This window comes from Platalea leucorodia (assembly GCF_965183815.1).
Source record: "Platalea leucorodia genome assembly, chromosome: 11".
In the NCBI taxonomy this organism is placed as follows: Eukaryota; Metazoa; Chordata; class Aves; order Pelecaniformes; family Threskiornithidae; genus Platalea; species Platalea leucorodia.
This window is the reverse complement of record NC_138833.1, coordinates 23200557-23220626: the sequence shown is the minus strand read 5'-3', so window position 1 is coordinate 23220626 and position 20070 is coordinate 23200557. Positions and strand designations below refer to the sequence as shown.

The 20070-nt window shown below is 50.7% G+C and overlaps 2 protein-coding genes across 2 annotated transcripts in view; both read left to right on the top strand.

Moving 5' to 3' along the window:
* Nucleotides 1–11095, top strand: part of ERGIC1 (endoplasmic reticulum-golgi intermediate compartment 1) — a 59253-nt gene extending 48158 nt beyond the window's left edge. The window contains exons 8-10 of the mRNA XM_082324183.1: nucleotides 228–328; nucleotides 3087–3209; nucleotides 8976–11095. Coding sequence (XP_082180309.1) covers nucleotides 228–328; nucleotides 3087–3209; nucleotides 8976–9083 — 332 coding nt within the window. The 3' untranslated portion in view covers nucleotides 9084–11095. The remainder of the gene's footprint in view (nucleotides 1–227; nucleotides 329–3086; nucleotides 3210–8975) is intronic.
* A 4093-nt stretch (nucleotides 11096–15188) lies between these two features.
* On the top strand, nucleotides 15189–19326 carry RPL26L1 (ribosomal protein L26 like 1). Its single transcript, XM_082324549.1, has 4 exons — nucleotides 15189–15256; nucleotides 16233–16405; nucleotides 17161–17301; nucleotides 19155–19326. The coding sequence occupies exons 2-4, from the start codon at nucleotides 16238–16240 to the stop codon at nucleotides 19281–19283; spliced, it is 438 nt and encodes a 145-aa protein (XP_082180675.1). The 5' UTR covers nucleotides 15189–15256; nucleotides 16233–16237; the 3' UTR covers nucleotides 19284–19326.
* Nucleotides 19327–20070: the final 744 nt, after the last annotated feature.

Here is a 20070-nt window from a genome sequence, read left to right as displayed (position 1 = left end):
GTGGGCAGGTTCTGGTGTCATCCAAGCACCTTACAAAGCTTTGTACAAAGGACCTGAACGTAGGATGTGAAATTGTCACTTTGTCATAGAACCTGAGATAAGGAGGAGGGAGATACCTTTTCTGACTTACTTGTTTTAGTTGATTTCACACGTTTACTTTGAAACGTTATGTAGGCTGCGATTCCTTTCTCTGAATGCTAACTGATACTTTCCTTTTCTGCCCGCAGCTCTTGCATCTCATGATTACATACTGAAGATAGTCCCGACGGTGTACGAAGACATGAGCGGCAAGCAGCGATACTCATACCAATACACTGTAGCAAATAAGGTAAAGCAGCAGGTCGTTCTCGGGGAAGCTGCCCATTGCAGCCCGGTGGAGGGTTCCCCATGGAGGGATCCCCATGGAGGATCTTCGGGCAGCATCCCTGCGCCCTCTTGCTCCTCTGCTCCGCAGCCGTGTGCGTGTTTGTAGGCGAGCAGTAGCCTCTGCTGGGAGGAGGAGGAACTGAAGCTCCTCCGAGGGCCTTCCTGCTGCTCCTGCGCTGCCCTTCGCCAGGCTCGGGATGGTGAGGCCTTCTCGGAGCGGGCGGTGGTATTGTTTGAATTCTAGAGAAAGGTGTTCTTACTCCCGGCTTTCTCATAGGTCAGTCTAACTGATCTAGGTTTCTGTAAGTTGTGTGGAAGGCTTTTACGTGCTGCAGGAGCTCTTGTGGTTTGTGTCGAGGTGCATCTGGATGGAAACGAATCCAGCTGAACATACGAAACGGCACTCCCACGTGCTTTTATTAATAAAACACTCGCAATTGCGAGGGATGGATCAGACAAATAAGTTAGCAGAGTTTTTAGGTTTTTGAAAATGTTGACTTCGCGTATTAAGCCACCGAATCTGCAGCGGCAAATATGTACTGGCTGACTGTTTCACAGTGCCTACTTTACTATAGTGGATTGTGATAGTTATGGTAACTTTATAACTCTTAAATTAATTTATATTAATTGTGAAGATATTTGTGTTTTAATAATACAATGTATTGAACTTAAAAAAAAAAAAAAAAAGACCCTATTTACTTTTTAAGGTAAAAAGCCTCTTTCAATTTAAAATGATTTGCCAGTCAGGTGCTAAGTGAAAGTCCAGAATCTGTTTATAATATTTAATTACAGCTAGTTTGCCATAACTGAGACTCAAGCAGGCGCTCCCATGGACCAGTTCTCCGGTTAATGTTCCTGTCGGGGGACTTCTGGGCTCGCTTGTGCAGCGCGTCCCAATGATTTGGCTGTCTCCCTCTATTCAGATTACGATGTATTTGTTCTGCTTAATGTCACAACTGTTGTTCTGATAAGGCTCTTGCGACGCAAGTCCTGAAGACAATTTGGAAAATAGCAGGAGCTTTTGACACTTGTGTGAGCGTGGTTGCAAATGGGGGCGTTCGGCCAGGACTGACTCATGAGGGCAGGAGGGCTGGTGGGGGAGAGGGGAGAGGAAGGAAAAAATGAGGTCGGTTCTATCGAAACCGAAGTGCAGAGCAACAGTGCTGCCTCTGCGTTTTCTTCTCATTAAAAATAAAAATTCTCCTATCGGTGCTTTAGTCCTTGACTCCCATACTGATTGGTGGGAAACAGAAATTGGAATAGTCTGGCACAGATGGGCTAGTATGACGAGCTAAATAGAGCCTGAAGTGTGGACTGTCTGTCTCCTCTCCCCTTTTGCCTCCCAGACCCTGCTTCCTCCCTTCCCCAGATCGCCACCGTCCCGAGATACGCTGCAGAACTGCGGCAATAAAAGCCCTGAAAATATTGTGACTAGGGATTTCAGCCGCACTCTGCTTCTCCTGTCATTCATGGAAAAAAAAAAAAACTAAATAGAGGGAAATTTGTGATTTATATGAGATTAATGAAGGGATAGATGCCGTTTTGCTAGCTCCCTCTGAGCTCACGGAGAGTAAAACTACCTTTTTTGTATCATGCTCCTGGGTGCGCTATTGCTTGTCCTTTCTTCATCTTTCTGAAGTATATGAGGTTGTCTTTGCCTCTGTGTGAAGGAGAATTCAAACAGAAGAGGTCATCTGAGCTGGCAGGCATGTCGTAGGGCTAAAGAGGGGAAGAGCAGCTGGGTGACGAGGCGGTGTGTGCCGTGCCGGTGCTGATGGCTCTCGGCAGACTGCTGAGTCCCCGGCCTGCTTTTCTTTCCTTTTTTAATTCAGTCTGTCAAGATAAATGTCCTGATCCTTGAAACTTGATGTGTATGTCCTCTGAGAGCACAGAGAAGATATGAGCTCAGAAAGATGTGGCTGTTGATGCGAAGTCGATGTTGGTGTCTGTTCTGCCTTGGCGTTGTGCAGTGCGTCTGGCTGGGGTGTTGTCCTGTGCCTGATCGATGGCACTGTGCCTGTTATTAAAGAGAGGCCTTGACGGAGATTATCACTGAAGATGTCTCTCCCGAACAAGCTTGGAATATTTTTGAACCTTTGCCAACAATTTTCTGTATACGGTTTCATTTTGGTTTTCAGCGTGATTTTTAAACGTGGTTTAAACATGGCTCTGCGTGATTCATCCGGAGTGGGAAGGCACTCGCGTTGTTGGTCCCGATGCGACGGGGGCCTCACAGACGGGAGCTGCTGCTTGCTGTTCGGAGGGCGTGGATAGGAAGGGCTTTTCAGGTTCTTGCAAACTAAATGCTGTCTGTTTGATGAGTATCCCAGTATACGATTTACATACTGACAGTAGAAAAACTTCACCTGCAACCACTTAGAGACTGCTCGTATTTAAATAGAACAAATCTAAGCTAGAGAAATCAATGGCAGCCTTTCTATTTACTTCTGTAACTTTGAAGGAAGGTGAGAGTAAGCACTGTCGCTCTCTGTGCTCAGCTATGTTGTTATCAGACTGTAAAGCACTTATTTTCCTATTTGACAAGGCCGGGATGTATGAGCAGGCATACAGGAATGAACTGTTTGCTTCTTTCGGTCAGGTTGTTAGTACAAAGCAGCGGAGCAAGGGCCAGATCCACAGAAGCCGTTTTATTGCAGACACTCTATCTGGAATGAGATTGCTCACGTTTTCTGCCGTTTTTCCCCCACTTTCTTTTCTAGGAGTACGTAGCCTACAGTCACACTGGCCGCATTATCCCCGCTATCTGGTTTCGTTACGACCTGAGTCCCATCACAGTGAAATACACAGAGAGGCGACAGCCTTTGTACAGGTTTATCACGTCGGTGAGTTACTCTAAACCTCTAATTCTCCCTTCCCCTGCCTGCCTCTCCTTTCTCTTCTGAGCATTTCTTGTCCAGAAGAATTGAGTTTCTGCTTCAGAGCATTGTGACATGATTGAACTAAAGCAGTACATCACCGCCGTCGTACTGAAGTGTGAGTGAGGGAGCTGGTAAGCCCCGTGCTCTGACAATTTGATGTAATAGCTAGGCACAAGAAGAAAGAAAATTATCCTATGCCAGAAGTGCCGAACTCTGTCTAGGCAGGCCGGGCTCTATTGCAGCACGTCAGAAACTTGGAAGTAAAGCTAATGTGGTATGCGGTAAAGCAGGCTGCAACACACTGTCTCTGCAATGAAGAGACCTAACTTGCAGGGAATGCAGGGCCGTTGTTTTCCTCGGTGCTGCTGCTTGGCTTAATGTGGGTATGCCCGTTCCAGGCTTTTACTCCTGGGCAGAAGTGGAGAGGAGCTGCATTATCAAATTCCAGAGGTGTTTTCCTGAGGAGTTGGTTTGATGTATCCAGATAACATCCTGCAGTACTGATCTCAGCATCTATAACAAAGCTGTGCCGTCCAAACTGCTGGTTAGGCAAGGAGCTATTTAAAGATCTTCCAGAACTTTAAAAAAATGTGTCCTGAGGGAGCTGGCTTAAAATTTAAGCTGCAGTCTGCTGTGCCAGTGAGGCATGGTAGAATGTGAAGTAGTTGATAAATTGGCTGGAATGAAGACCTCGGATTTTGATTTTTAAACTGTTTGAATATTTTAATTGGAAGTAACATAAACAGTGTGGCTGTGTTGCACTTAAAGGTTTTGATTTTGTAGCTTCTGATAAACACCAAGTTCCCTTTGCTTCACTTCAGAAATGCGTGTGATCTCTAGGATACACAAATGCCAAGAGAAGGGGGCTTGAAGGAAAATCTAAATGTCGTGGTTTAAGACCTTCTCTTCTTAGCATGTCTGTTTGGCTTCAAAACATAATCCTAAAAAAGGTCAGACATCAGCATTTTCTGACTTGTACTGCCTCTACTTCTTTCCCTAACGATATGCTCTCATACGCAGGGGTTTCTTACGCATCTTGTTGGGGGTGAGGGTGGGGAGGTGTTTTTAGTGGGAAACAGCGTTTGGAAAGGATTGATAGCTGGCATTATTCTTTGTCGTGTCCCTTGCTAGCATTGATTTACTGCTAATATGCCATTGTATGCATATAAATAGCATCTTTGTGGAATTTGATACCGTGCTTCAGAGTTTACGTAAGGAGTCCAGGGAGAGGCTTTCCTGACTGCTTGCCACAGTGAGCGTTTGGATTTGAGATGGCCCCAGCTAGAATTTTGCCCCATCCTCTCTGTAAAGTTAGCCAGGCGCGTGCTGGCTGCTAAGCTGCTGAAGAAGAGTTTTACCGTTGATTTTTGTCTACTTTCTTTGGTCTTATAAAGGGCTGTGGGCTCAAGCAGCTCACTGGGGGCCGTTCCGATTGAATGTCCTTCCTATGGAGACGTGTGGGTGGCACCGATGCCTGCAGTAGCTGTTAGGCAGTGCCGTACCCTTTTCAGGCGTGGCTGACGTAGGGACAGATCCCTGTTACAGATGCTGTACTGTGGCTATCGGTCTGGACTGTCTGGACCTTCTGGCCCTGGTCCAGGTGGCCTGCTCTTGCTCTCATTTAGGCTAGGAATGTTTTACAGTAGGGCAGCCGTGGCTGCCTATGTGCTACACTTAAAGCTTTACAGCATCCAGGGTGGCACTGAAAAGGCTGGAGGGGGGAGCAGTGCTGCAGAGGATCAAAGCACCTTTTGTCCTAGGTTTCCTTGCCCTGTTTTGATGACACCGTCTGTTCCGTTGTCCTTTCCACTGCTTTAGCCCCTTCCTGTATCTCCAGCGTGGCCTTTTGCATCACAGTTGCTCTGGAGACCGGTTGGTGATAATCAGCGCTGGGCTGAGGTCCAGCCAGAGGCTGTGCTGGGGCATCTGGAGCCGTTGCCGAATGGGGCTGCCCAGGGAAGGCATCAGCTTTTTCTGAGCAGCAGCTGCTCAATTTAAAACCCCCAAGAGGGGCTCTGGGGTAGGCAGGGATCACCTGCGGCTCCTTTCAGCGAGCAGGTTGTTTACTAGGGCACCCATGTGGCTTTCAGTAAATTTAAACGTGTCCCGGGGTTGGGGGAGGATCCCGTGGGCTTGCAGGAGACTTCAGCCGTTGGGGACGTAACGCAGCGTGTGGCTAAGCGTGGCCGCCCGTCGGGGAAGCGGTGTCGCTGTTGGAGGGAAGGACACGCTACGGAGGGACGATCCCGTGCGGAGCGATCAGATGAGAGGGGGGTGTTGGCTGTTCAGCAGGGAGCCAAAGGAATCTCATTCTGCTGCTGGGAAGGTTATTCGATGCTCTTTGTTAGTAATGAGCCTGCCCCCCAAACACTTCAGCGCTGCTACGAGCAGTGTTATAGCACCATAGCAATGTTCCCAGGTCTCCTCTGTTCCCAACGGACCCTCTCTAACTCGTGGCTGCTCCTTGGGTTTTTGCGGTACGAAGGATTATCCTGATTTTCTGTACCACGTGAGAGGTGCTTCCTGTGCAGGACTAAAGGCATTGGCTTAGCAGAGATTTCACTTTACAAGCCACGCTTCAAAAAATTCAGTACTAAATAAGATTTTGTATTGCTCGTGGGTCAGTGCTGCCACTGTCACTGTGCTGTGAGTTTGCCATGGATCCTGGGGTTAACCACAGACACCCGGCACAGTGTTAAACACGGCAGCTTTTGCCTGTTAAACCGTACTGCTTAAAATCAAGGCATCTCCCCATGAAGAGAAGCCATTCGTGGCCTCGTGGTTGAGGTTGTGGAGCACGGAGGAAAGTTTTGCTGCTGAAAACTTATGAGTTCCTGTAAGCGGCCAAACTGCAAGAAGGTTTTATGATGAGGTCAGTCTAGGGGCTGGGAGGGGAGAGCAGGCAGAAAACAAGCCAAGGTTCTGGTGAAGCATTCAAAATGCAAAGAAAAGAATAGAATGTTTTTCCTGATCTGAGAGGACTCGTCTGCCCTCTAGGTATGAAAAAAATTAAACTGGAAATAATGGAGGGGGAAATGGTTGCAGGGAGAATTATTTCAGCCATGGGACCTGTTACCGACAGGGATCACAGACTCAGCCCCGTGGCGGTTTTAGAACCAAGACAGTGTTGTTCTACGAGATGTGCTGCAGGTCATCCGGAAATCTGAGTGGGATTCTGCGCCTTGCCTTACTGGGAATTACCCGCGGGTCCTCCTGCTCCCCCCGTCCCTAAAAGTAGTTTTCAGATTTTAAGACGTCCCAGGCCCACACTGACGTATCTGACGCTTGCCCTTCTGTCATTGTTCTTGCAGCCTTGCCTCCTCCTGCGTACCCGTTCGCGTTTTCCGTTAGCCTTCAGCCTGCATCCCAGCCCCCGACCTGGAACCGTGTTCTGTTCAGAACCCTCCTGCGTGCCCACGTTGCATGGTCCCTCGCTGCTGCCGTTACTACGCTGCTGTATTCCTTTTCCTTCCCCCTTTAATGGTTGGGCCTGAATCAAACTAACCTCATGGAGCCAAACACAGATCGTTGCCAGTATAAAACTCCATTAAATATAAATAAGTGCATGATGCCTAAGTTCCTTCAGGGCTGCTAAGGAGGAGCGCTCCATCCGTATTAGGACGGCGATGAAGAAACGCAGCGGTGCAGCTGCTGCGCTGACCTGGAGGCCAGCCCTGGCGCTGCCTTGTTTTTGTCGCAGGGCCGGGAGGGCCGGGTGCGTGCTGGGGGCAGGCGCCAAGCGAATGCCAGGTGTGTGTGACTCACAAGCACTCAGCGGTACAGAGCTGTGCAGATTAATATATATATTTTTTTTCTATTCCCCACCCCCTTGCACTGCTGCGCTGAAATCAGATTTTCCTACCATATGATGCAAAATCTTGGTGTTGGACGGTTTTTCTGTTGTTTGCGGTGTAACATCTCCTGTCAGCTGAGCTGCTGTGACTGAAAGAACCCAGCTATTGCGGTCATTTTCCCTGAAAAGCCAGCCTGCGTCATGCTCCGAGGGATGGCGAGGAGCGGGGCAGGGAGGGCAGGAGCCGGACTTGTCCCCTAAAAATACGAACTTTGCCTCAGGCTGGTGCTCTGGTTTTTGAAGCCTTTATCTACTCGAATGCCAACTGTCCTGCAAAAGCCACGTTTACCGCGGCTCCTCGTTTCACCGAGCTTGCTAAACGCCTATATCCTGGTTATAAATACCGGTAAATGAGTGCTGTAGTTCTTGCTGCCTTTGCTCGCCATTAACGAACTGTTTGTCCTGTTGCCGCCGAGCCTCTCGCGTCGCTCTGCTGTCTGCGGCTCCGCCGGTGGGCGCGGTGCTGTGCGGGAGAAGAGGCATGGCACCGGAGGTCGGGGGTGGCACCGGTTCCCGTCTGCGTCAGTCGTATTGCACCTCCCTGCTACACCGGCGTACTGATTTGGGGTTCTTCTCTCTCGGCTTCTGCCTCACAGCAAAATCCCCCTTTTCCTAGGCAGGCCCTTCTCAGAAGCTAAGCTCTGTCCCTTGTCCCGTGCTCGCTGACCCGGGGCCTCTTATTCTCCGAGCCACCTAATCCTACGCAATGTAAAACACCAAGTTAAAAGAGCATCACAGTTACCAAGTCAAAAACGTGGGAGTTAGGAGATGCCAGGTGCTGTGTAATTACAACTTGGCTGTCAAGCGTTATTAGGTTACATTACTGTGTACCGTACTTTCCGTGTGAACCCTGCCTCGTGCAGCGGGGTGGGGTGGCACCCCGGAGCAGCGTTTCGTCCCGTCCTGCGCTATTCGATGCTGCCGTGTCACTGGCGGGCGGGCTGTGCTGACCCGTCCTGAGTGCAATCACGTGTTCCCACAAGGAGTCTGGGACGGCTCTTGTCGTGGTAGTGAACCCTTCAAATGTGTTTTCCCTCGCAGTTTCCCTGGGAGGCAAGTTTGGCGTTGTCCCCGTTTCCCAGATAAGGGATTGAAGCAATGGGTTGCAAAGTCCGTAACTGGTGCCCCCTGATTTTGGGCGCTCCAAGCCCGAGCACCTTTGCTTTGACGTGTCAGAGTACTTCTGCGTTTTTCTCGCACTTGAGAACTGAAGCTGTTATGCTAATCAGGAGATTAATTTTTTCCCTAACTCTGTTCTTGAAAACGATGACGTGTTTTTACTGGTGCTTAAATAATTCAGCCCGAGACATCTTGCATGGAAAACTTTGGCCCACGAAGAGTTAAGCTGGCGGTGCTTTTGTAAGCAGCCCTTGCAATGGAAAGTGTTAGACAGCCGGAGCCGTAGGTGTCACCGTAGCTGGGTTTCTCTGTTAGTCACTGTCCTTCACAGGCTATTTAAGTGTCTTTTGCCTGTTTGCAAATGCCGCGTCTTGTGAAATAGGGAAAAGACTACAAGGCCGCGGTATTTATAATAGAAAACAGTAGTAGGAAGATGTGAGCAACGCAGAGCTTCTAGAAAGCTTTGTTAGGTGGAGCTTTGCCCAGAAAGGAGCAGCGTTCCTGCCGCAGGCTCCTCGGGGCTGGGGTTTATGATCGGCTCAGGCTGTGACGAGTTCGGGAGAGCACTAAGTTATTCCACTGTAGGGAATGGTTTTCCTGACTGACTGTCGTGTAATTACGTCCCCAGCACTGTCGCCCAGTTCTCACTCTACTTCCAGAAAATACCCTAGCAGTGGGCAATAGGAGCCTTCCCCCGGTTTCAGGCTGCGGGGTTTCCCCGGTCGCTGACAAACCTGTTTCCCCTCTCTGCGTTTCAGATATGTGCCATCATCGGAGGAACTTTCACTGTAGCTGGGATCCTCGACTCCTGCATTTTCACCGCATCAGAGGCCTGGAAGAAGATCCAGCTGGGGAAAATGCAGTAGTGGTGAAACTCTACCCGAGTCTCCAAGGACAGGAGCAAAGATTGAGAAATCTACCACTACCTGTTTTTGTCTTTATTTTCTATTTGATTGAATCAGTAAGTTTTTTCTCTAATCAGGCTGTTCAGTGAAGACGTCTTCAACAAATCAAAGAAATCTCCATGCATTTCAGAGCTCTGAGCGTGACAAATCAATGGAATCGGGGCGTGGATTTCGACTCTCTCCCCCTAGAAAGAGAGGTTGAAATGCCGTAATGAAATACGCCGTCAGATCTAAGCGAGGATGACAGTCTGTTCTCTGGGAGGTTCCTATGGCAGTGTACAAACTAGGTAGTAGATTGCAAAGAGTTGAGCTGTCTTGTGGCACTTTTTGGAATTCTGTTGGATTTGCATGATTAGACAATCGACTTTTGTGTAAGGCAAAATTATACGTTAGGAAGAACTTCCACCCGTGGTGCCAAAAAGGTGATGTATCTGTTGGAGAGGAATGGAAAGTGTTAGTCCCCGTAGCAAACGTTAGAGACAGAGGGCAGAAATAACATCAAGAAACGTTTTGTGCTTTTATTGAAAGCTCTTTTGTTCAGATATGACCTTTCTAATGACATGAGCAAAGAGAAGAGGCAGCCTTCCCCCAGCTACCTTCTCCTGGGTAATCCCTGATCCGGGCGGTGGAGGGCCTTTCTTTTGCTCTGGATGTAAAAGTGGGTTCATTTCTTCCCAGAAACTGAATATCCAGTCTTGTGTTTACAGGTGGCATGAAGTAAAAACCAAACTGAGCAACACAGTTTTATGTGGCCTTTGCTTTGAAAGGGAATAGTTGTCTTTACAGCATTAGCTTTTATTCTTTCTTACATTTTTTAAACACAGACCCCCCAACAGTCTGGATTCTGCACTTCTGCTTTATTACTCTTGTTATTTTGAAAAGGGGCTGTGTGTTCTGTGCGTTCAGAAGAACGGTGCAGTCTTTCGGGTGGACGACGAGCGCAGCTTACTGCCTTGCTTTGTGTGTGCCTGTGGGATACACCTGTCAAACACGGGGAGTCTGGTCAGGGTTTAAGGTGCCTCCCTTTTCCTTTAAAACTCGGTCCGGCATCTTTTCTGCGCCCGGACTGACGCTGCTCGCCCGCGGGTACGCCGGAGCAGGGCAGGCGTTCCCACAAGCTGGCCCTGCTGGTATCTGGTTTGGTTTCTTCCTTAAAATGGTACCCGAGCTTCCATGCCCGCTCCTTCAAGCCTTGCCTTCTGGGGCCTCCAACAGACGGAGGCGGGAGGGGAAAACTACTGCCGGGCGCGGCTTGCGTGTAACGGGAGACGCGAGTTCGCTAAAATTAGACCAATAGCCACCAGCGCGTTTTCCATAGCCTCCTAAATGTTCCTTGAGTGGTAACAGCCTCTGCATGCTTTGTAAATGTCCGAGCTGAGGATACACAAATTGTAAGTGTTCCAGGATGGATAAAAATCATAGAATAAAAATCTTTAACTCAGTCAATGCTTTAAATTCGAAGACGGGTGCAGGATTTCTCTTGGATAATATCTACTGCCCACTGCCCTTTCCTGGAGGCAGAAGTATCCGAACATTATGCTGTAATAATATGAACCTTTGAATATTCAGTGTTAATGCTAGAGTCAGATACATTTCAAAAGTATTCCTAATATGTGTCTGTTGAAATTGTCTCGTTGCTTTGGAAGTAGGGAAGGTAGCCAGTTTTAGCCACACACCAAAAAGCAGCAGCCACCCACCCTCCCCCGCCGTCCTCTGCCCCGTAGCGACTTCGGACAAATGACAGCGTTGGAATTTTTTTCCCCGTTCTCGTTCCGGACTGATTGCTGTTACTTTAGGTGTAAACTGGATTGTGTAACTTCCTGTATCTGTTAATGTATGGATAGATTTTATACATTTTTTTTTTCCATTTACAAAAATCAACTTGAAAATGAGATGCTTGTCTTCATTTCGGTGCGTGCGTCCGTGTGCCCGTGAGCGGTACCCGCTGGATGGCGGCGGCTGCCGGTGGGAGCCGGGATTTTCCATTGCAGTCGCTTCTCTTGCTGGCTGAAGGATTTCCTCCAATCCACTGTGACCGGCTGAAGCTTACAGCAAAAACCTCCTAGTTTTGCCTCTGGAAGTTGTTGAGTCTTTGCTCACAGCTTGGGAACCCAGTGGATTACAAGGATGTTATTTTTAATATCTTAGCAGTGCGGCCCTCTCCCGAGCTGTGCAAGAGAAGGCCCTTGCGGCGCGGTGGATTGTACCATTAGTCTTTTGAAATGTCTTCCCTGGTACAGTTTCTTCGACACAAACAAGCGAAGCTGGCTGCCGATTCCTTGGGTCCCCTGGCGCGTTATTTCTGCCCTGCTCCCACCCGCTGTCCGAATTAAACGCTGCCTTCTGTGCAGTCCAGGCCCGTTCTCTGAACCGGACCAGTGAAACTGTTTGGCTTTTTTTGGAAATGGCAGATGCATACTTCAGCGCGCCTGCTTTCTCTGCCAAAATGTCCACTGCAATAACCTAATAAATCACATTTTTTTGCTAGCTGCGGAAACCAAATTGTACTCGCGTTCTGGCAAAACTCTGCTGAAGAAACAGTCCGCACCTTAGCTCTCTAAGCCGGGTCTAAGCCTCCGAGCACTGCCCAGCCAAGCTGCCTTCTGGGGCTGCTGGAAGTTGTGGCGAGCTTGTCCTCCAGCCGTGGCTGCCGTGGGTCGGGCCGTGATGCTGCAGCGTCTGTTTACAGAAGAATCTGCTCTTCATCTCTCAGATGTGAAAGCGAGGCGGTTACTGCTACAGCAGCCCTGCCCCGCGCTCGCCTGTCTCCTTAGATTTCACTTTTCTTCTCAAACGCTTTCTAGAGACAAAATGACGTAGTTGTGCTTTTAAACATGGATGCAAACACAAGTAATTTCAAGACGTAGGGGAAGGAAAACCATCGATCGTAGGTGTTCATCCCTATTCCTGACTTTGCTCTTTCAAGTCAGCATTTTGACAGAAGTATTTGTGGTTTTCCAAAAAAGACATCCCTGTAGGAAGTGAAATATTTAGAACTTGCATATATCCGAGTTTAAATAAGCCCCCCCGGAGCTGCACTCCATCATACGGTGAGAACTTGTGGCGTAGGATGCTTTGCAATGGTGGAGTTAAAATGTTTCGCTCTAGGGACAGCTGTGCTTAGGTGTGTTCTAGGCAATAAGTGGATTGCTGAAGATGATTTTTTAAGGAAAAAAACGGAAATGGGGCAAGAAAAAAATTGGAAGACGTGCATTTGTGCATGTTTGATTTATCCTATAGCTGCGTTCAACTACTGCTCTGTAGAAAGGGAGATCTGCAGCGTAGGTGATAATGTCTGCAGTTCGTTTCTGAATGTTTCTCATTTAAAGTTGGTTTTATTTGTGTGGCACACAGACTGTTGGGGCTGAAAACAACTGCGATGAGAATCTGCTTTAGAAGAGCCGTCGGAAGTGTCGGATGAAAGATGTCAGTGAGGGATTAGAGGGGAGAGGGGCGGGGGAGGGAGGACGTGGCCCTGCAGGATGCTGTGGCCACAGTTAAAGCACAAGTCTTCTGCGTTTTTACAGTGGAGGTTATTAAGGAGTTCTGGCGTTTCTCTTTTAATTTGCAACCTTATGTTAATAAAATATTAGTCTTTTTAGTTCTATAATTAAAAATAAAACTCATGTTTTGATTGGCTTCTTGTTGCACTACTATTGCAAAATCAATCTAAAAGGGCTTTTTCCTCTTGCTTTTAATTATTATTTCAGTGAACTAAGCGTTATCGCACAATGAAATCACTGTAAGCCAGGTCACTGTGTAGAAAGTTAACAGGAGGCTCTTTTGTAATCGGCACTGAGTCATGTCTGGACATTCAGTGCTCGGACTCGAACAGTACCCAGCGTCCCAGCCTCCCTCTCCTTCACGGGAGGTGAGCGGGCTGTGCTTGGAACTTGCTGCGTGTGGCTTTAGTCACTGCGCCACTCGCTCTGCAACAGAACCCGGGGTTTGCTCCCACCCCCACCTTCGTTTCCTTTTAGCCTTGTCTCACTACGTATTTAGAAGTAAGTGTCTGACGATTATTAAAGATAAAATAGCAAAGGGTTGCAACACAGTGAATTGGGGCACTATGTATCTGCACCACAGTAAGAAACCAATTCCTTTGAAGTCCTGGTATTGCTTACTCGTGTTGGTGTCTGCTGTACACCACCTTCCCGAAGGAACAGATCCTGCCCGCTTCCGATTAACCTCACGTACAGACTGGCGCTCAGCTTTCCAGAAGCAACAGGACGGTGCTGAAGGCTCCTTACTCTCTGTAAGAGATGGGTAAGGGCACTGGGCAAGGCGTTGGTCCAGCGCTCGGCCTGCTGCAACTCGGCAGTCCGGACGCTTTTCCAGCCTGTCTTTATAAACCAAAACCCAAGCAAGTGTCTGCACTGCGCCTCGCCCCGCTGAGGGGTTCATTGCTACCAACAAGACCTTAATAATTGTCCTTGAGAACAGATTAACCTGTGTCCTGGAAAAATGCAATAGCCCCAAATCTCCCTGAAATGCAAGCGGTTTGTGCAGGTAAGTTAGGTCTGGGAGCGGGGATGGAGGTGGCCGCACGCAGGCAGGGGAGCGGGGTCCGGGCTGAGGGGTTGGAACCGGGCAGAAGCCCCAGGGAACGGGGCTCCCGTTCGGCTGGGGGCCGTGGGCAGGGGGCCGTGGGCAGGGGGCTGGGGAGGGGGCTCTCTGCTGGCGGGGCTGCTGCTGAACAGCCCTGACGTTGGGCGCGGTGGGAGGAGGGGCTGCGGGAACGGAGGCGGGGGTGCCCGGGTGGGTACCGGGGTGACCACAGAATCACAGAACGCTTTGGGGTGGAAGGGACCTTCAAAGCCCATCCAGCCCAACCCCCTGCCACGGGCAGGGACAGCTTCAACCAGGTCAGGGTGCTCAGGGCCCCATCCAGCCTGGCCTTGAACGTTTCCAGGGATGGGGCAGCTCCCGCCGCTCTGGGCAACCTGGGCCGGTGCTTCACCACCCTCAGCATAAACGATTTCTTCCTTAGATCCAGTCTGAATCTCCCCTCTTTTAGTTTAAAACCATCCCCTCTTGTCCTGTCACCATTGGCCCTGCTAAAAAGCCTGTCCCCATCTTTATCAGCCCCCCTTAAGCACGGCAAGGCCACAATGAGGTCTCCCCGCAGCCCCCTCCTCTGCAGGCTGAGCACCCCCAGCTCTCAGGCTGCCCTCACAGCAGAGCTGGGCCACCCTCGGAGCATCGCGGTGGCCTCCCCTGGCCCCGCTCCCACAGCTCCATGTCCTTCCCGTGCTGAGGACCCCCGAGCTGGACGCGGGGCTCCAGGGGGGTCTCCCCAGAGCGGGGCAGAGGGGCAGAATCCCCTCCCTCGCCCCGCTGCCCACGCTGCGGGGGATGCAGCCCGGGAGACGCTTGGCTTGCTGGGCTGCCAGCGCACATTGCCGGCTCATGGCCAGCTTTTCGTCTATCAGCACCCCCGAGTCCTTCTCGGCAGGGCTGCTCTCCACCCCTCCGTCCCCCAGCCTGTGCTGACACCGGGGGTTGCCCCCACCCAGGGGCAGGACCTTGCCCTTGGCCTTGTTGGACCCCATGAGGTTCGCCCAGGCCCCCCTCTCCAGCCGGCCCAGGTCCCGCTGGGTGCCACCCCGTCCCTCCGGCGTGGCGACTGCACCCCTCAGCCTGGTGTCACCTGCAAAGGTGCTGAGGGTGCGCTCGGTCCCGCTGTCTGTGGCACTGATGAAGATGTTGAGCAGCACCGGCGCCAGCAGGGACCCTGAGGGACCCCGCTCGTCACCGGTCTCCATCTGGACACCGAGCCGTTGACCCCCACCCTCCGGATGCGACCACGCAGCCCATCCCATCCCTCCCCCGCCGAGCGGCCCGCCCGGCACATCCGTATGCTCCCAACGCAGGCCGGACGGTGTGGGGGCCGTGCCAAAGGCCTTCAGAAGCCCCGTGATGCCCAGCGACGCCCGGCGGGCACCGGGCTGACCCCGGGGATGCTCCGCGGGTACCGGACGCCCGCCCCGCCGCAGCCGGGGCCGCCGGCCGCCAGGGGGCGCGGTCGCCCCGGCTCCGCGCCCAGGATCTCGCGAGATCCCGGCGGCCGCTTGGGGAAGCGGAAGCGGCTCGCGCTCCTCTTTCCGGGCGACCGTCGGGGCGGCGGCAGCGGGGTAAGGGCGGCGCGGCGCGGCCCGGCCCCATCCGCCGCCATCCTGCGCCGGGCGGCCCCGCGCTCTCCCCCGCCGGCCGCGGCGCGGCGGGGGCCCCCGCGGCGCACCCGGCCGGGCCCGCTGGGGGAGGCGGGAGCGGGGCGGGAAGGGGCTCGGGCGCCTCGGGCCCTGCTGGCGCGGCCCAGGCCCCCGCGGCGCGGGAAGGGGCCGCTCGTTGCGTGGGGAGGGGAGCGGGGCTGGCCCGGCCCCGGCGGGTGTCTGGCGGGGCAGGCCTGTCCCGGAGCTGCCTTCGGGGGTGCCCTGGGGAGCTCCCGCTCCTCCGGCCCGTGGTTTGGTAACGGGTGACCCGGCGGACAGAGCCCCGGCACGGCCGGCGTGCTGCTGGGCCCCGGCCCGCCCGGCCGCTGCGGGTGCGTGGCGCTGGAGGGTCGCGGAGCTGAGCAAAACGAGCGGGAGCACCGTTTAACGGGCAGGCCTGCGTCAGGCAGGACGAGCCGTGCCGGGACCGACGATCCCGTAGCGCGGTGGTCAGGGTTTGGGGAAGGCCCCGGGTGCCTCGGGTGTGCAGAGCCGTCCTGTGCGCCAGTCCGCCGGGGAGCGTTGTTGGGGACCCCTCAGCAGTGGGAGTTCCCTCGCTCCGTGCGTCCAAAATACACGTTCGCTTTGTGAACGGAGGCGGCGTGCGCTGCAGCGCGAAGCGAAGGCTGGTCAGTCAGGTGTCCTGGCCGCAGCGCGCTTTGGGTCAGAGCGCTCTGATGTGCGTGGGTGTAGCACATCTGTCAGTCACGGGGCCGTTGTCCATCAGGGAAGAGGCTTAAACCTTATTTGAAGTCCAGTTTGTAAGGGTATACGAGCTGGGGGCGGGATTAAAAACAGTTAAAATTGCTTTTTTTATGTCTTAGCATACTTTGTAATGGTAGATGATAAAGCGCAGTGTTAACAAGCATCTCTCAAACTACTGTTTTTCTTCATGCAGCCAAAATGAAGTTCAATCCATTTGTGACCTCCGACCGTAGCAAGAACCGCAAACGACACTTCAATGCGCCTTCTCACATCCGAAGAAAAATAATGTCCTCCCCGCTCTCCAAGGAGCTGCGGCAGAAATACAACGTCCGCTCCATGCCCATCCGAAAGGACGATGAAGTCCAGGTAGCTGCGCTCTCCCTCCTTTAGGTCGTGCTCTCGCGCGGGAACTCCTGTCTGCGCTTTGGTTTTCACGTATAGCCTGGGCAGAAGGGAAGGGCTGGAGAAGCTCGGATTGGTGCTGGAGCTTTGCCACGGGTTTTGCAGAAATAATACGAGTTAGTGTCATCGTAGACTTGGCCCGTTGAGCGTTTCTTGAGATCGCATCGGTGACAAGGGAAATACCAGGAACACGAGTGTGCTGGCAACGTTACTGCACCTCAGTTGCATGCATTGATTATCCCGCTGGATTAAAGGCTTTTAACAGTAAAGCACAAAACAAAGAATTGTTTCTTTCCTTTTTTTATAGACTGCCTGCTACCTGGGATATTTGAAAGATCTGTGTAGAAAAGAAGCCCGGTTAAGTGGCTTTTTTAATATAAAATGCAAAGATAGGTGAAAAACTAAGGTAAAAAACTGTTGAAGTTGGCCATTAGCCTTCTGGTTGAAAAGATACGGAGTTCCTTCGTTAGGGATTGCTGCAGGGAAGATGAGCGAAAAGTACGGCTCTGATCCATTGTATTTACTGTTTTAGCGATTGCTGAAATTGTCCGGTAGTTGATGTCTTTTTGGCGCGTGTATTCAGAGCAGAGTTGGGATTTCAACCTGTGCAGTTCTGGGTTTCGGTTGGGATAATTAGACGGTGTTTCTGAAGATCTGGTAATTGTTTAAGGGGGGGGGGTTGAAGTGCGGAACAGTGTGCTTCCTATGTTGTTGTTTAGGTTGTCCGGGGACACTACAAAGGACAGCAGATCGGCAAGGTGGTCCAGGTGTACAGAAAAAAATACGTCATCTACATCGAACGCGTTCAGCGTGAGAAGGCCAACGGCACGACTGTCCACGTGGGGATCCATCCCAGCAAGGTACGGCGCGAAGGGCGTGAGGAGGCCTGGCTGGCCAGCGCCGACGTGGAATAGTGGATTGAGATACGGCCGCCTTGGGGGGTAACGAACAAGGAAACGTCAGGGTGTTGTGATGGTAGAGAAGCGACAGTTGAAACCAAGAACGCCTCGACGTTTCTAGGGCTTATTTGGTGGAGAAGCCGCTAGAGGCTTTAGCGTCTTGCTAAAATACTTTTTTGAAGAACTTGGTGGTGTTAAAGCACAAAACAGGTGGTTTAGAAGAATCCTTCATCTTTGCTGTGTGGCGTTTGCACTGGTTAGGGAGGTGTTAGCAATGGTTAGACAGATGCCCAGAATCGTGATTTGTTCTTGCGGGCTATTGTGAACTCAGTTCTCCTGAGCCTGGTTTTAGCCTGAAGTGATTTACAGTGTTTAGAGTTTGTGAAAAGTAGGCAAAGCCTGTTTAGATGATAATAGGAAAACCTTTCAAACTGAACAGAACAACTAGCCAAAACCTGGCTGGAAGCAGATGAAATCAGTCTGCTTCAGCCTTGCCACGTGGGCACGCGTACTGAAGCGTTGGTGGAAGAAATCCAGTTGTGGCAGGTTTTCTGGTCTGAACGGTTGGTGTGTTCGGCGGAGGGAGAGCAGAATTATTCCAAAACACCGCAATGGCTTGTGTGCAGTAATAACATCTGACGGACAAGGTGACATTGCGATGGAGCCAGCGTACGAACGACTCGTGTGGTAAACAGCAGTGAAAGAAACGGAATTTTGTGCTGGTCCTTTATTTCCGTGAAAGTTTTCTCTAATTGGGAATCAGACCTCGATAAAGCTTTGCATAAAGATTCTGGTTGTTAATGCAAAAGGAACAGAAGAATGTTTTGTTTGTTGCAAACTTGCAGTGGGGTGGAGGAGCAGTTCCTGCCCCTCCTAGGTAAAGAGGTAGGAATTAACTACAATTAAGAGAGACCCAAATGCACAGTGGAACCGAGGAGTGCGCAGCCCTGCTGCAGCCTATGTGGCGTTTCTAGGATTTGATTGTCGGTTGTATTTTTAAGTGCTCCTTCCAGCAATATCGCCACGTTTATTTCTTTGCTGGTTTGAGGGGCACAGAGAGCACTGAAGGCTGCTGATGGGCTGAAAGTTTGCTTTGCTGCTTTGTTAGAAATACCGTTAAGGCTGTGGCAGCAAATGGTCTGTGCGATTTACCTTTTGTGTGTCCGCGTTAGTAATACGTGGTAATTGCCTGGCCACTTCGCAACGGTTCAGTAGCCCATGTGTTCTTCAAAGTGTCTTTCTATGAGTCCCTACGGTGCATGAACTGCTGCTGCTGCCCGTAGCTAGCGGGGTGCATTGGTGATTCCAGGCAGTACAGCCGTGGTGTGATAGTGGCCAGCGGCAGCAGCGTGGTTTTCCAGTGTTCCAAAATTTAGGTAATATTGTTTAAAACATGGAAAAATTAAAATAGTGATCCATTACTTGCCTTTGTGGTGGTGGGATCAGCTCTACGCTGTGTTTCAGGTGGATGTAGTATCCATCATGTTTGAGCAGCATAATGGAAATCAGATTACTTCAAAGTAATTATTATGTAGATAAATAGAAATTTGGCTGCTCTTCAGTTTGTGCAAGTGTTTTGGCTGTGCATCGAAGGAACCGTCGATATGCTCTGGTCCCTGAGTGTACCTGGGAAAATTGTGAAATCCGGGGGCAATTCGGTACCTCAGTTCCGCTCAAACCGAATGAGAGAGTCCAGGGCAATGACACTCGAGTGCCAGAGCGGATCTTCCTGGGCCGTGCTGTCTTACCGCCCTTCTGTCAGGCTGCTGTGCTGTAACACTGAAGAGACACTAAATTCTTTGTCCTTTCTCTAGGTGGTGATCACTAGGCTAAAGCTGGACAAAGATCGCAAAAAGATCTTGGAGCGTAAAGCAAAATCTCGCCAGGTCGGCAAGGAGAAGGGCAAATACAAGGAAGAAACAATCGAAAAGATGCAAGAATAGATGGTTTCCTGTTTGACACCATTAAAGAACTGCTAAAATTAAACCTATTGTTGTGTCTTCTCCTTTAGAAAGTCTTGGTACAGTGTGCCTGGTTAGAGTTTAAATATTCATTCTCATGTTTTGATGTTGGCTATGTAAAAAATACTTCCACTAAATGAAAAAGCTTTTTATACCTTTTTTTTTTACTTTTAAGAAAACTGAAGACTTTTTCCCCATAAAGGAATGTTTCAGTCAACATTAGAAAGAGTGGTGCAATCCTGAAAGCGTGCATCTAATGGCCATTGTACTTGTGTCTCTTCCACTGATCTTAACACTTGGATGTGTTCGTGGTTTTACATGAACGTGTTCATTCTGTGCGCTGCCTATATTTAATATTTTATCAGACATTTGAAGTAAGCTATTTCTGGCCGTGAGTCTCTTTCTGTGATCCTCTTAAATTATGTTTTTTAAGCTGTCTTATGAATTTGACGGAAAAGGATGACATTTTGGAGGTTCACCAGGCGTGTTGTGGCCAAAGAGCACGGAATTTGCTGTGTGATGTCCTGGGGTCTCAGACGAAGGCTAAAGCTGGGGGAGGGGGCTCTACCTCGGCCGTGCTCGTCAGCTGGAGCTGTCTGGTTTGAAAAGGGTGGGAGCGAAGGCAGTCTCGGTGCTGTTGCTAACGCTATTTTGGATGAACTTTTCTGTAAGAAGAAATGAGGGTTTTAGCGCTTCATACATTTAGAATGGAGAGCTGCTGCAGCGTGCTGAAAACAGCCCTGCAATTAAGCGAATTCACTGGCTCGGT

What these genes read in the sequence shown, in the direction of transcription:
- RPL26L1 (XM_082324549.1), top strand. Translation starts at nt 16,238, where the DNA reads ATGAAGTTCAATCCATTTGTGACCTCCGACCGTAGCAAGAACCGCAAA. An exon ending in GAAAGGACGATGAAGTCCAG is followed by an intron (nt 16,406 to 17,160) that starts GTAGCTGCGCTC and finishes GTTGTTGTTTAG; the next exon opens with GTTGTCCGGGGACACTACAA. An exon ending in TGGGGATCCATCCCAGCAAG is followed by an intron (nt 17,302 to 19,154) that starts GTACGGCGCGAA and finishes TCCTTTCTCTAG; the next exon opens with GTGGTGATCACTAGGCTAAA.